Here is a 15,308-nt window from a genome sequence, read left to right as displayed (position 1 = left end):
AGAACGGGCTTTTTCACTCGCTAGGGGAGGAAGGGGGCAGGGTCAGGGGGGAGGAAGGGTGGTGCCGGAGAGGAGCGCCCACTGATGGACAGGAGGGGGATGGGGAGATTCTCACACAGGGGGGGTCGATGGAGTGGCGGGAGCGGCCGGGGTCAGCAGGAGTCAGCTGACTTACGGGAGTGCTATGGGGGGAGCAACGCAGCTAGGGGGGGACCGGGTTGCTGCTGCAATGGCGAAGGGGTACTGGAGTCTGTAGAGAGAGTCGGGGCGGGGGTCTGCCGCTGGGGGGAATGGAGGGTGCGGGAGTGAATGGCAGGTGGCTGGCCTTGAAAGGGTGATGGCTAATCGTGGTGGGGGGGAGGGGGGGGGGGGCAATGGAGGTAGGTACGTGATGGTGAGTGATAAGCTGCAGGGGGTGCGGGTGGTCTTGGTGAATGTGTATGCCTCGAACTGGGACGATGCCGGAGGGACCAGCGCCCGCTGTGATGCCTGGGGGTGGGGTTGTTGGCGGATGAGGAGGCGAGCGGACGGATCCGGGGATTGTATAGAAAGATACCTAGAGGTCAACAATAATGGGGAGGTGCAGGTAGGGGTGGTCTGGGAGGCGGTAATCAGGGCAGAGCTAATCTCCATTAGAGCCCACAAGGAGGGGAAGGAGAGGAGAGAGAGGGAGAGGCTGGTGGGGGAGATGGTAAGGGTAGATAGGAGGTATGCAGAGGTCCCCGAGGAGGGACTACTCAAGGAGCAACAAAGCCTCCAGGCCAAGTTTGACCTGTTGACTACCAAGAAGGTGGAGGTACAGTGGAGCGCAAGGGGCGGTGTATGAATATGAGGAGAAGGTTAGCCGGATGCTGGCACACCAGCTTCGGAAGCAGGAGGCGGCGAGGGAGATCGGGGGAATTAGAGATAAAGGGGTGAACACGGTGCGGAGTGCGGTGGGAATAAATGGGGTATTTAGAGACTTTTATGAGGGGCTGTATAGGTCGGAGCCCCCGATGGAGGACGGGGGGGGGATGCGCCAGTTTCTGGACGGGCTGAGGTTCCCGAGTGTAGAGGAGGGGCAGGTGGCGGGGCTTGGGGCACCGGTAGGGCTGGAGGAACTGGCTAAGGGGCTGCGGAGTACGCAGGCGGGGAAGGCACCGGGGCCAGATGGGTTCCCGGTGGAATTTTACAGGAAGTATATGGACCTGCTGGGCCCACTACTAGTGAGGACTTTCAATGAAGCAAGGGAGGGGGGGTCCTACCCCCGACGATGTCTAGGGCACGGATCTCGCTGATCTTGAAGCGGGACAAGGACCCCTTACAGTGTGGGTCGTATAGGCCAATCGCTCCTAAACGTGGATGCGAAACTGTTAGCGAAGGTGTTGGCTACTAGAATTGAGGACTATGTCCCGGGGGTCATCCATGAGGACCAGACGGGTTGTGTGAAAGGAAGGCAGCTAAATACCAACGTGCGGAGGCTCCTAAATGTAATCATGATGCCGGCAGTGGAGGGGGAGGCGGAGATAGTGGTGGCTATAGATGCGGAGAAGGCCTTTGATAGGGTGGAGTGGGGGTATCTCTGGGAGGTATTGAGGAGGTTCGGGTTGGGGTTCGTCAGTTGGGTTAGGTTACTGTACGAAGCCCCAGTGGCAAGTGTGGCCACGAATCGGAGGAGGTCGGAATACTTTCGGCTGTACCGGGGAACGAGGCAGGGGTGCCCCCTATCCCCCTTGCTATTTGCCTTAGCAATTGAGCCTTTGGCGACTGAAGAGGGGGGGGGGGGGTACACCGGTTATCGCTGTATGCCGACGATCTGTATGTGACGGACCCGGTGGGGGGGATGCCGGGGGTGATGCGGATCCTCAGCGAGTTTGGGGACTTCTCTAGGTATAAGCTCAACATAGGGTAGAGCGAGCTGTTCGTGGTACACCCAGGGGGCCAGGGATGGGGGAATAGATGAGCTTCCACTGAAAAGGGCAGAAAGGAGTTTCAGGTACCTGGGGATCCAGGTGGCCAGGAGCTGCGGGGCCCTACACAAGCTCAACTTGACGAGGCTGGTAGAGCAAATGGAGGAGGAGTTTAAAATGTGTTTAAAATATGCTGCCGCTCTCACTGGCGGGTCGGGTGCATTCGGTGAAGATGACGGTGCTCCCGAGGTTCCTTTTTATACTCCAGTGCCTCCCCACCCTGATCCTGAAGGCCTTTTTTAAGCGGGTCAGCAGGAGCATTATGGGGTTTGTATGGGCGAAGAAGACCCCGAGGGTGAGAAGGGTGTTTCTGGAGCGGAGCAGGGACAGAGGAGGGCTAGCGTTGCCTAATCTATGCGGGTACTACTGGGCTGCTAACGTGGCGATAATACGCAAGTGGGTAATGGAGGGGGAGGGGGCGGCGTGGAAGAGGCTGGAGATGGCGTCCTGTGTGGGCACGTACCTGACAGCGCTGGTGACGGCACTGCTGCCGCTCCCGCCAACAAGGTACACCACGAGTCCAGTGTTGGCGGCGTCCGTCAAAATCTGGGGGCAATGGAAACGCCACAGGGGGGAGGTGGGGGCTTTGGTGTGGTCCCCGATCCGAGAGAACTATTGGTTTGTCCCAGGGAGAATGGATGGAGGTTCCTGAGCCGGCACAGGGCAGGTATTAGAAGGATGGGGGACCTGTTTATAGACAGGACGTTCGCGAGCCTTGGGGCGTTGGAGGAAAAATTTGGGCTCCCCCCTGGAAATGCCTTCAGGTACATGCAGGTAAGGGCATTCCCGCTGTTGCCAGCACGCGGGATCCAGGATAGGGTGCTCTCGGGGGTGTGGTTTGGAGAGGGAAAGGTCTCGGTGATCTACCAGGAGATGCAGGAGGAGGAGGAGGCCTCGGAGGAGGAGGTAAAAGATAAATGGGAGGAGCAGCTTAGGGAGGAGCTAGACGAGGGTACGTGGGTGGACGCCCTGGGTAGGGTAAATTCTTCCTCCTCTTGCGCCAGGCTTAGCCTGATACAATTTAAGGTTCTGCACAGGGTGCACATGACTGGGGCAAGGCTGAGTCGGTTTTTTTGGGGTAGAGGACAGGTGTATGAGGTGTTCGGGGAGCCCGGCAAACCACGGCCACATGTTCTGGGCGTGCCCAGCGCTGGATGAGTTCTGGAGGGGCGTTGCGAGGACGATGTCGAAGGTGGTGAACACCCGGGTTAAGCCGAGCTGGGGGCTCGCAATATTTGGGGTATCGGACCAGCCGAGTGCAGAAGGTGAAAGAGGCCGGTATTCTGGCCTTTGCATCCCTGGTAGCCCGGCGGAGGATTCTGTTGCAGTGGAAGGATGCGAGGCCCCCAAGTGTAGAAGCCTGGATCAGTTTTTCAGGCGGTAGCAACCGTTCCTGGACTTTCTAGCGGAGCATTAGGAGATGGTCAGAAGGGGGGGGGGGGGGGCATGTAGTCTGGGGGAATGTGTGATATAGCTATAATCTGTTTATTTATGCATTTTGTGTTGTTTCTCTTATTTTTGTAAGGGGGGGTTTGTTTGTTGTTGAAAATATGTGGAAAATTTTGAATAAAAATTATTATTATTTTTTTTTAAATCATAGATTCCCCTCAGCCGTGCTGGATACCACCTTCAAAAGATGGAGACAGGACGGAGGCACACTGACGTCGGGGACTTCTAGGTCGGGGACTTCTAGGTTAGGCCACAAACTGGCGACACTGGACGAACTGACAAGGAAGTGGAAACTAGCAAAAGGACAGGAATTGAGAAACCACCAAATAAAACACTTCCTCCACAAAGAGTCAGTAGGGTAGGAGGAGGACAGAGGACGAGGACGAGGAGGAGGTGGACATAGAGTCAGTTAAATGAAGGACAAAATAAACCTCTCTGTACAATAAAGTAAATTAGCATGGGCAAGAAAAATGTTATGTATATACACAACCACTGTTTCTGAACATGAGAAATGCTAATAAAAAGATTTCCAAAAAAAGACTATAGGGACAGAGAGATAATCCACAAAAAAAACTGGATCTACATGTCTGGTGTAAGGATATGGGAACAGTATTCAGGCCTGGACTCAGACACCAGTCGCCTGGAAATAACGCTAAACATAAGGAGCACAAAAATAGTTTTAGAGGAATTTAATTTCAGTTATTTAACAATATGCATATTCTGGCTTTGCAAACTCAAAAGACTAGTAATCAAATTATATTGCTTTGTTGACTCAAAACTGGGTTGTATTTAAGCTCAATTATAAACAGGTCCAAGAAAATATAATGTTGAGAATTGTAATTCTGTTAGCCTTTGGACTCTATCTACTTAACCTCTAGAACCATCAAGAGGGGTAAAGAGGAATAAAATTACTTTCTCCGCTACTTTCTCTTGTTTAATAGACTCCTCACACAAGAAATGTTTTTGGCCATAAGACATGATTCTGAGTGAATCAATTACCAATTCTTTTTGAATTTCACCCCGTGTAAATATACTAACTTTGTTTTATCTTACATTATCTTTCCTTATGCTGTGGACCCGGTGAATAACGATTGTCATCAATTTACAACAGGCAGCACACATAACCAGCAGGCTAATTGGTGACCACCTCCCAAGTCTCTACAAATGCCAGAAGCTGTTGAGGGGAACATAACTGTGACCCAAAAAATCATTCCATTGGCACAATCCCCACAGCAAGACAGTTGAGACTTGGAGATTGATATTCTGGGCCCACGTCCCACCAAACTGGGTTCCATGTTGGCAAATTATCTTGCTGCCAGGACACCACAAGAAAATTATACTTGTAAAACGTACCTGCGGAGGAGGCTCTAAATCGGTTTTCCGCGAAGTGTGGAGACAGATGGCTAATAAAGATTCCAACAGCCTGATGCTCTGGAGTGCCCAATCCTCCTCTGTTCTCCTTTGTTCCTGCTCCACATCGTCCCAGTCTTTTGGCATTTCATCATCTTCTAGAGTCTGCTTATCCAGTTGGTTTCCAAATACTGTTGCTTGTTCAATAATTTCAGGCTCTGGTTTAACAGATTCCTCACTACTGCTGATATCTGACAAATCTTTTTTAACCATCAAACTTGATGCTGAATGTGAGACAATTTCCGGATCCTTTTGATTTTCACCCTGAGTAAACCTATTAACTTTGTTTTCTTTTATGTTGTCTTTCCTTGTGCTGGAGATCTGCTGAATAATGATTGTCATCAGTCTACGACAGATCCCCAGGCCACCAAGTTTATGGAACTGTTTCTGGAATACCATGTTATTCAAGTAGATCCAACGACAGACAGACCACACATCTGCGGCTTGTCTGATCTGCTTTTGCGAAGGCAAAATAACACTGTCTGGTGACAAGTGAGGAAGCATGTTACACAGAGGCTCACTGGCTGTGCTATCATAGCCGGAGGTGTCTTCAGAATCATTGACCGAGTCACAATCAGGTTCAGGCTCTTGGCTAACGCACAGGAATGCAACACAAAGAAACAAGTTTATTACATTTAAGTGGACGTCGATGATTTTAGTTTTCTTCTTCTTGGGGTATGATTCTTTCAGAACAGCATAAAACTTACTTAAACTTTGCTGCATCTCACTTTTATGCAATGCAGTATGTTGGCTACTTGGAGTGTCACTGGGATCCAAAGTAGAGTCCTCTGTATCAGTTTCTTCACCTTGCATTTCTGCATCTAGCTGTTGATCCCCAAGGCACAGGATTAAGGTTTCAAAAACCTTCAATGCATAGGGTCTAACTGAGTCGAGATAAACTAGCTCAGTCATCTGATTTAATCCACTGCAGCTCAAAAATAGGTCTCTGACTATCCTGTGGAAAACAAGCACACATTTTTAAAATACAAAACGAACTTTGCTCAGAAAATAAACATGTTCAAATTCAGATCATTCTGTCATACTTTATTTAAAAACAGAAAACGCTGGAATTATACAATCATACAATTTAGAACAGAAATAGGCCATTTGGCCCCTCAAGCCTGCTCGGTCAATTGAAAAGATCATGGCTGATCTGATTGTGGCCTTAACTCTACTATCCTTTCAACTCACTTTAACTTCCTTGTTAATCAAGAGTCAGTACAGTTCAGCCTTAAAAAAATTCCAATGACCCTGTTTCCACTGCTCTTTGGGGAAGAGAATTCCACAGATACACACCCTCCGAGAAAAAAATGCTCTTTATCTCAGTCTTTAAAAGGTCCCATATTTTAAACAGCATCGCACCTAACCCCTCCCAGTTGTATTCTTTCTCACAAGAAACATCCTCAATATCCACCCTGACAAGTCCCCTCAGGATCTTATGTTTCAGGAGCTGGTTTAGCACACTGGGCTAAACAGCTGGCTTGTAATGCAGAACAAGGCAGCAGTGCGGGTTCAATTCCCGTACTGGCCTCCCCAAACAGGCGCCGGAATGCGGCGTCTAGGGCTTTTCATGGTAACTTCATTGAAGCCTACTTGTGACAATAAGCGATTATTATTATTATTATTAATAAGATCACCTTTCATTCTTCAAAACTCTTAACAGATATAGGCACAACCTAATAATAATCTGTATTGTCACAGTAGGCTTACATTAACACTGCAATGAAGTTACTGTGAAAAGCCTCTAGTCGCCATATTCCGGCACCTAGTCGAGTACACTGGAGAATTCAGAATGTCCAATTTACCCAACAGCACATCTTTAAGGACCTGTGGGAGGAAACCGGAGTGCCCGGAGGAAACCCACGCAGACAGAGAGAGAACGTGCAGACTCCACACAGACAGTGACCCAAGCGGGAATCAACCCTGGAGCTGTGAAGCAACAGTGCTAACCACTGTGCTACCGCTTCCACACAGACAGTGCCCCAAGCTGGGAATCAAACCTGGGACCCTGGCGCTGTGAAGTAATAGTGCTACCCACGGTGCTACTGAGCCACCCGCTGTCAAAACCTTCCTCATAAGTTTATCCCCTCATCCCAGTTAGAAGCATCTGAACTGCTTCTAATGCTATTATACCTTTTCTCAAGTAAACAAACCAGAACTGTACACAGTACTGCAGATGTAGACTCACCAACACCCCATACAATTGTGGCAAAACTTCTCTTTTATATTGCATTCCCCTAGCAATAAATAAAAATATTCCTGTACCAGGATTTCTCTGTACTGCAGAGTTTTGCAATCTTTCTCTATTTAAACAATATACTGCTTTACTATTCTTCCTGCTAAAGTGGACGAGTTCACATTTTCCATATTATATTCCATCTGACAGATTTTTGACCACTCATTTAACCTATCTAAATCCTTTTGTAGACTCTATGTCCTCACTATTTACTTTCCTATCTATCTTTGTGTCATCAGTAAATTTAGCAAACATACATTCAGTTGCTTCATCCAAGTCATTTACATACATTATAAATAATGGAGGCTTGAGCACTGATCCCTATGGCACTCTATTGGTTACAGTTTAGCAGTGTGAAAAAAAGGACCATTTATCCCTACTCCCTGCTTTCTGACAGCCAACCAATTCTTTATCCATAACATACTTTCCTCTACACCATGAGCTCTCATTTTGTGTAATATATTGGAGATACTTGAAATAAGAAAAAGCAGGTTGATGTTCCCGAAGTAAAATTAAAAATCTTTCTTTGAAACTCAATTTCTACCTAACATTTTTGATTTATATTGTGATTTCAATATGGCATCTCTGAAGTTAAAACAAGGCTCAATGAAACAAATGGCCTAATTGGACTGACAACTTTCAGTAAATTAAACAGAGTAATGTGTCTCTGGTTTAGAGCTCAATCAACTATGCTATTCTTGGTATGAATTGGGATATCCCCACATCTAAGCATTTGAAACAAAGTAATGTGCTCTTGGGAACAGCCAAACCATTCAATTTAAATCCTATGCATCTCTTAAGGTACATATTTCACTGGGACCTGCATCTGAATTTGAGATAAAATTTTGAGTTCAAATTTTGAGGTCAAATATTTAAGAAATTAGAAGGTATACATCATGCGGGCATTCACTAATTAAACTGTCCTTCTGAAGTCAATGGGACATAGAGGGCTCTGTGAAATTAGTAACAAACTCCCACAAAGTTATGATAAAGGACCAATTTTACTATGTAACTATTTTCGGTAGGAATTTGTTTTAAAAAATAAATTTAGAGTATCCAATTCATTTTTTCCAATTAAGGGGCAATTTAGTGTAGCCAATCCAGCTAGCCTGCACATCTTTGGGTTGTGGGAGCGAAACCCATGCAAACATGAAGAACATGCAAACTCTACATGGATAGTGAACCAGAGCCGGGACCAAACCTGGGACCTCGGCGGCGTGAGGCAGCAGTGCTAACCACTACGCCACTGTACTGCCTGATTTTCAGTAGGAATAACTAATTTCTGAATATTTTATTGTCAATTCAGTGCTTGCCATTACTACTATTGAGCTACATACATATTTATTGTTAATAAATTAGCGTCACAGTTCAAAGTCCAAGCAATGGTCTAATGAGCATGTAACTTCTAACACTTTCTAAATTGAGCACAAGATCTAACCAACAAACCAAAATAATGCAACCAGAGTTTGATTAAGCACCTTGGCTCATTCCAATCGCCCAAATGTGTTATATGTGTGTGTTCATTCAGATTTCCAGCATTTGCAATATCTTTCCAAGAGTTTCAAATTAGAGCAAATAATACGGATTTTAAGACTAATAATATATGTTATCTCCCCTTTAATTAACTGATACCACAAATAAAGAAGCAATTATGCATTGCAATCGATAATATTATCAGCAATGGTGTTTTTCATCCAGATTCAGTATTTCATACTGTCAGATCGATTTAGAATGCTGAACCTATATAAAGTGGTGCAAGTCTTCCTCTTGGTGTTATGACTTCCATAGTGGGAGCGGGTTAATAAAAGAAAACAATGCTGATCAAATTTAAAGAACAGGACAATTAAAGGAATTTCTACGGGATAAATATACTTTGAAAGCCTTTTAGGAGCCTCAGGATGCATCACAACACCTTTCTGCAAAGACTAATGGAATGCAAGACTCAGAAATGGTGGGCAAAAACAAAGAGAATGAAAAACCCTCAAAATACAGGCGTGAACTTGCAACCAAGCGACAAAGCAGTGCTGTTTGCTGGCTGCTGATAAACTAGTGCTACAAATGGCTGCATGGAGGACTGCCTACTGTGCCACTGCTCTGTGCCATTCCCTAGCGATTGGCAAATCAATGCAATCAATCTTAATCAGCCCACATTTACACTTAACTTTATGACTACTAATTCTATCCCGAATAATTGTTTCTAGAAGCTTGCCACCTACTGAGGTTAAACTGACTGGTCTGCAATTGCTGGGGCTATCCTTACAACCTTTTTTGAACAAGGGCGTAACATTTACCATTTATCCTGTCCTCTGGCACCTCCCCGAAGCCGAGAGAAGACTAAAAGATTATGGCCAGGGCCCCTGAAATTTCCACTCGAATTTCCTCCTTTATCCTTGGATGCACCTCGTTTAGTCCCGGGGTCTTGTCAACTTTAAGTATAGACAGTCTACTCAACACTTCCTCCTTATCAATTTTGAATGCTTTTAGGGAAAACTTTCTCTTTTGTCACCAGTGCCTGGGTACCATCTGCCTCCTTCCAAAAGGTGACTGCAAAGTATTCATTTAGGATCTCAGCCATGCCCCCTGCCATTATGTTTAAATTCCTTTTAGGTCCCTAATCAGCCCTATTGTTCCTTTTCCCACCATTTTACTATTTGTCAGCAGAAGACTTTGGGATTCCCACTATCCCCATATCCCTTGGTACTTCAAATATCTAGACATCTCTGAATTGAATATAATCAATAACTGAATCTCATAGCTCTCTGGGGTAAAGAATTCCAAAGATTCACCACCCTCTGAATGAAAAAACTCCTCCTCATCTAAACCCGAAATGGCCTCTTATTCGGAGAGCCAGGGAAAATATCCTTCTTGCATCTCTCCCTGTCAACCCCTGTTAGAATTCTGTTTGCTTCAATGAGATCACCTCTCATTCTTCTAAACTATAGAGTATACAGTGTCCAGTCTCCTCAATCTTTCCTCTTAGGACAATTCTGCCATCCTGGGGTCAGCCTAATGAACCTTTGTTGCACTCTCTCTATGACAAGTATATCCTTCGTTCGGTACAGAAACCAAAATTGTACACAATACTCCCAACAGTCTCAACAAGGCTCTATGTGATTGCAGCAACACTTCTTTACTCCTATACTCAAAACCTCTGGCAATAAAGGCCAACATACCACTTACCTTCCTAATTGCTTGCTGCATGTTAACTTTCAGTGGCTCATGAACCATGGCATAAACCAAGTCCTTTTGAAGCTCAAAACTTCCCTGCACCTTACCATTTAAGAAATACTCTGGATTTCTGTTTTTCCTACAATACTGCATAATCACCATTTGCCACTTTTTGCCCACTCACTAGCCTCTTCAATCCCCTTGAAAATTCTTGGCATCCTCCTCACAACTCACATTTCCACTTAGCTGTGTCATCTGTAAATTTGGAAATATTACTTTTAATCTCCACATCCAAATAATTGATATCAACAGATTATGAATAGCTGGGGCCCAAGCTCTGGTTTTCTGTCCGTTAACCAGTTCCCAATCCATGCTGGTATATTCCCCTCAGTTCCATGTGCTCTAATTCTGCTTACTAACCTCTTGTGTGGAACATGATCAAAAGCTTTCTGAAAATATAAATATGCCACATTCAACTGTTCTCCCTTATCTATTCTGTTTGTTACAAAAACTCCAACAGGTTTGTTAAACATGATTTTCTTTTATAAATCCAAGTTGACTCTGCCCAATACTACCATTATTTTCTTCAGTTATCATATTAAGGTCATCACCTTGGGATCAACAATTCACTGGATGGATGGAAGATTTCCTCATATATCAGCAGTGGTGTAAAAAAAAAGAGAATAAACCTGCATTTCCACTGTGCCATGCATGGCCTCAGGCCTTCCCAAAGTACTTTTTGATGGGTAGTCACTATGGAGGAAATGCAGCTGGTGAACAGCAAATAGCAATGAGATAAACAACCAGATAATCTATTTTCAGTGTTGGTTGAGGGATAAACATTGGCCAGGATATTAGGAGAACTCTCTTGTATTTCTTCACATAGTACCATGGATCTTTTACATCCATCTGAGAGTTGAAATTTCCTTGGTTTAAAGCATCATCTATATGACTACACCCCAAAAGAGCAGTGCTCGCTCAAAATTGCACTGGCGTGTCAGCCTGGATATTGTGCTTAGAATGGGGATCTGAAATGATGATTGTCTACTTCAGAGGCAAGAATGCTATCTCTGAACTAGGGTGCATTAATTCATTACATCAGTGGTTTGCTTTAAATTTACTCCTTCCATTCTTGTGCCACATTAAAATGGAACTGTGGTGTTACTCGAAAATATAGCAGTAAATTACAAGAGATGTAGTGCTCAACTCACCTGGATTTAAAGAGTGAAGGCAATGTGTGCAGATGAAGCTGAAGGACATCCTGAGACAAATGTTTGCTGTGGTGGCTATATGCTTCAATAGAAGCTGTTGCTAATCCTAGCTGTTGTGCGTGATGCGATAGCTCTACTCCTCTTTGAAGCACAGTATTGAAGATATGAGTGTAAAGCTGCCATTTAACCACAACATTGCCTTTTTGGATTAGGTGGCATATATGGCTAGCAATCTGCAAACTCAACTGTGTATCATCGATGAAGAGAAGATCTTGATAGGCTTCCAAAACCTCCCATGTCCACAGCATTTCCCTGGATCCTCCAATTGGCAGAATACCATCTGCTCTGTATATGGGGTTGGCAGGATTGGATGAGGAACTAACGTCTGTGAGGCCTCCATGTAGAATTTCTGCAATATCAGGTACCTGGCTACTGTCAATGGTGCAAATGTTACAACTTACATGTTTCATTCGTTCTGAGGCTTCCTCACCCCCAAGCTGCTCAAGGATAAATTTACTCAGAATACTCAAGATGTGCTGTTGACAATTTTTTAAAGTTTGCGATTTTATGGCATAAAGCATAGGACCAATGATGGATCTTGGGTCCATACAACAACAAATTCCCACAGTATGCATGCCTGATAAAATTTGTAAACATGTGCTACTTAAACAAACTTCCTGAAGCAAGTGCAGACATTGGTGGGCACACACTGCAATGCAGCAACAGCGGTCAGGATAGCAAACTTCACCATCTAATGTCTCTTCAAAAGGACTTTTGGACTGCTGATTTTTGAATGCTGCAACTGGGAGACCAGACAGATCTCTGTGGTGGTGCATAAACTGAGAATACTCACATCGCCTGTGCCGCTTGCGAGTACAAACAGACTGATGGACTTGTTCTGATTTGACTTTTTTGACAATGCTAATTATTTTCATGACACTACTGATTAATGATTTGATATGCTCTGCTGCCTCAGTAGACTTGGGTTCATCTTTTGTAACCAACCTTTCCATCTGAAGCACTGTACCCTCAAACAACTCAAAACCATGATGTTGTGTAAACTCGTGGACAAGGTCCATGGCCTGACTGAAGAAGAAAGGATTGGAGGATGCTGTTTGTAGGGTACAGATTAAGATTTGCAAAACCACTTCAAGTAACTCTGGCACCAGTAGTACTTCGTGACGAGATCTTGAGAAAGAAAAATCTTCACTGAGTTCCTGGAAAGTCTTCTTTGGAAGTGGGACAAAGGGATCTGGGCGCTTCTCAATACAATTCTTAATCTTCAGTGTCACCTTCAACAAGTCTGCAATATTTCTCCTTAGTGTATCTGGCATGTTACCTCTGCAATTTATGTCAACAAACATAAGATGTAGCACAGTTCGTAAAAGCATCCTTTGTACCAGGGCTGCTGGCTCTGGCATCCACCCTGCAGCAACTTCCTCAGCATCAGATACATTACCATTGCAACAGTCTCCAAATCCTGACAAAAACTCTGTCAATGTGGGAACAACATTTGCTGCTAATGCTGGATTGTGATTTAAGGCCATGTCAAATTTGCAAACTTTTTCTAACAGAGATAACAACACATGACAGAGATCAAATGGAGTATTTTCCATTTTACTTAACATGGATGATTCCACATCTACTTCTTGAAGTGGAGTAGCAGTATATTCTAAACTTAAGTTATTCTGTGCAACTTCCTCAACTTTTAAAGATGGGGGGAAACTATCCTTAGAAGAGTTATTGTCCTCTCTTGATTGGCATGATATGAAAGGCTGCAGAGTCTGTTGTCGTCTTTGTCTAATCATGACTGAACTCTTGTCATCTGAAGTGGTATCAGAATCAGAAGTGGAAAGTGGGGTTTTCCTGGTGTCCCTCAAAGAGTAGCGGTGAGTGTTTCTACGTTGTCGCCTGGTCTTCCAGTTGCTGGTGCTACATCGTGATGGTACCTGAGCAAATAAAACTGAGCTTCCGTCTAGGATGTGAGCCGTTTTTTCCTGAGGAGATTTGGTTGCAGAATACTTGGTCTCTTTGGTAAACAAAAGGTGTTCTAGTGCAGATAGATTATAATCTAAGAAAGAGAAAGAAAAGAAAAGTTATTGTACAAAATTCTCCAACTTCATCTTTAGTTATCAAGAAAAAACATTAGCACAAAACAAAGTTACCATACAGAACTTTCAAGAAAACAAGGAATTAGGAATTAATTTTTACACATTTATTTTGAATTGTATAAGCCCTAAATTTACTGATGTGCAGCTTGCAAGCAACCATGAGTATAATTTGTTGAACGATAATAGCAATTAGGTTCTACAAATCATTGCTGTGTGATTCTGCATAGAAGAAATTATGAAAGGTTGTTCATCTGTGGCAGGCTCCTAATACTATAGACAGCAGTGAATGTATGTTTGTAAATAAATCATATTGATTTTCACCTTTTCCTTTCCTCATATAAACTAAGCAGTGTTTTGGAGAATCGAAAATAAAAACAGAAAATATGGAAAAACTCAGCAGGTCTGTCAACATCTGCGGAGAGAAAGAGTTAACTTTTCAAGTCCAATAGGACTTCCTCAGAACACAATCTTAGTTTATACAATCTAATTGTATTCATGATAAAGCAATGCAACTGTAATTTAAAATTCTGAACGTATTTTTAAATGTTTTTTTCTATAACCTAGTGTGTCATTTTCCATAACATTTTAATCTTGTCTTTTTTGCTGCAAATGCTGAGTTGCCTATCTTGTAAGATCTATGCCATTAAAAATAAATAGTAGCACTTATCACATCTAATTGCATATTTCAACGGCTGGCACGGTGGTTAGCACTGCTGCCTCAAGGCACCGAGGACTCAGGTTTGAGCCCAACCCCGGGTCACTGTCCGTATAGAGTTTGCACATTCTCTCCGTGTCTGCATAAGTCTCACCCCCACAACCTAAAGGTATGCAGGATAGGTGTATTGGCCACACTAAATTGCCTTTAATTAGGAAAACATGACACCATCTGCATGTTTCTGATATGTCTAAAACAACTGCATGCAATACAGCGACTTCCAGTGGCAGCATGTAGGTAAGTTGCACGTTGTGTAGCTACTGCTCTGGTTTTTGGAGTTTAATGCCTGGTTTCAGGGGCAGATTTTGAATAAGCTGGTACAGGAAGACACAAGGAAGGTGGGGAATTTCGAAGACCCAGAAAAAAACGCTGGGAAGAAGAGGGCGAGAGTGAACGGGTCAGCCCAGCGGCAGGAATGATGGCGGAGGCGGAATCGCTGTTGTAGTGATATCATGGTTGTGTTGCAATTCACTGACTGATCACTAGGAGTCTCACTAATACGTAAGTGAATGTTAAAGTCAGCTGACCTCAGACTGGCTGGAGGAAGCTGGAGAGGTTGCTTATGCATGATTACACTGTTACTCATTGGTTGTTTTGTATATAGTTTACCCACAATTAATGTTTATAGCTTCAGCTACAGGTGTTCTTGTAATATATCAGGCCACCCGACAAGAACATTATATGGTTCCAGGGCTGGATGGCATTAAACACTGATAAAGCTGCCACAGAGATTTGGAGATTGTACAGACTGCAGAATTAACAGAATGGAGTTGTTGACGCCACCAACAAGTCTCAGCTTTCATGGTAATGTGGACAGCAATTGACATCTGTTTAAACAACAATTTAATCTGTTTCTTACTGCAGTAAATTTAGAAGATTGATCAGATTCATGTGAGGTAGCGATGCTCCTAACAGCGGCAGGGTCCAAAGCAATTGCTGTGTTTAATACTTTTAAATTTGCAAACGATGAAGATAGTAAAATTTTAACGAAGTAATTTGAAGATTTGATGCCTATTGTAGCCCCAGAAAGATTGACATTTATGACCGTTATGTGTTTAG

The 15,308-nt window shown here is 44.0% G+C and overlaps 1 protein-coding gene across 7 annotated transcripts in view; it reads right to left on the bottom strand.

The window, feature by feature from the left end:
- lyst (lysosomal trafficking regulator) overlaps positions 1-15,308 on the bottom strand; it is a 397,928-nt gene that overhangs the window by 245,271 nt on the left and 137,349 nt on the right. For all 7 annotated transcript variants that reach the window (XM_038800534.1, XM_038800541.1, XM_038800536.1 and 4 more), the window contains exons 5-6: positions 11,424-13,494; positions 4,752-5,763 (exon numbers count right to left, since the gene is read on the bottom strand). In XM_038800534.1, the coding sequence (XP_038656462.1) occupies positions 4,752-5,763; positions 11,424-13,494 (3,083 nt within the window). The remainder of the gene's footprint in view (positions 1-4,751; positions 5,764-11,423; positions 13,495-15,308) is intronic.

This window comes from Scyliorhinus canicula, chromosome 6 (genome assembly GCF_902713615.1).
Source record: "Scyliorhinus canicula chromosome 6, sScyCan1.1, whole genome shotgun sequence".
In the NCBI taxonomy this organism is placed as follows: domain Eukaryota; kingdom Metazoa; phylum Chordata; class Chondrichthyes; order Carcharhiniformes; family Scyliorhinidae; genus Scyliorhinus; species Scyliorhinus canicula.
Note: the sequence above shows the minus strand (reverse complement) of the source record. Positions and strands in the feature narration are given on the sequence as shown.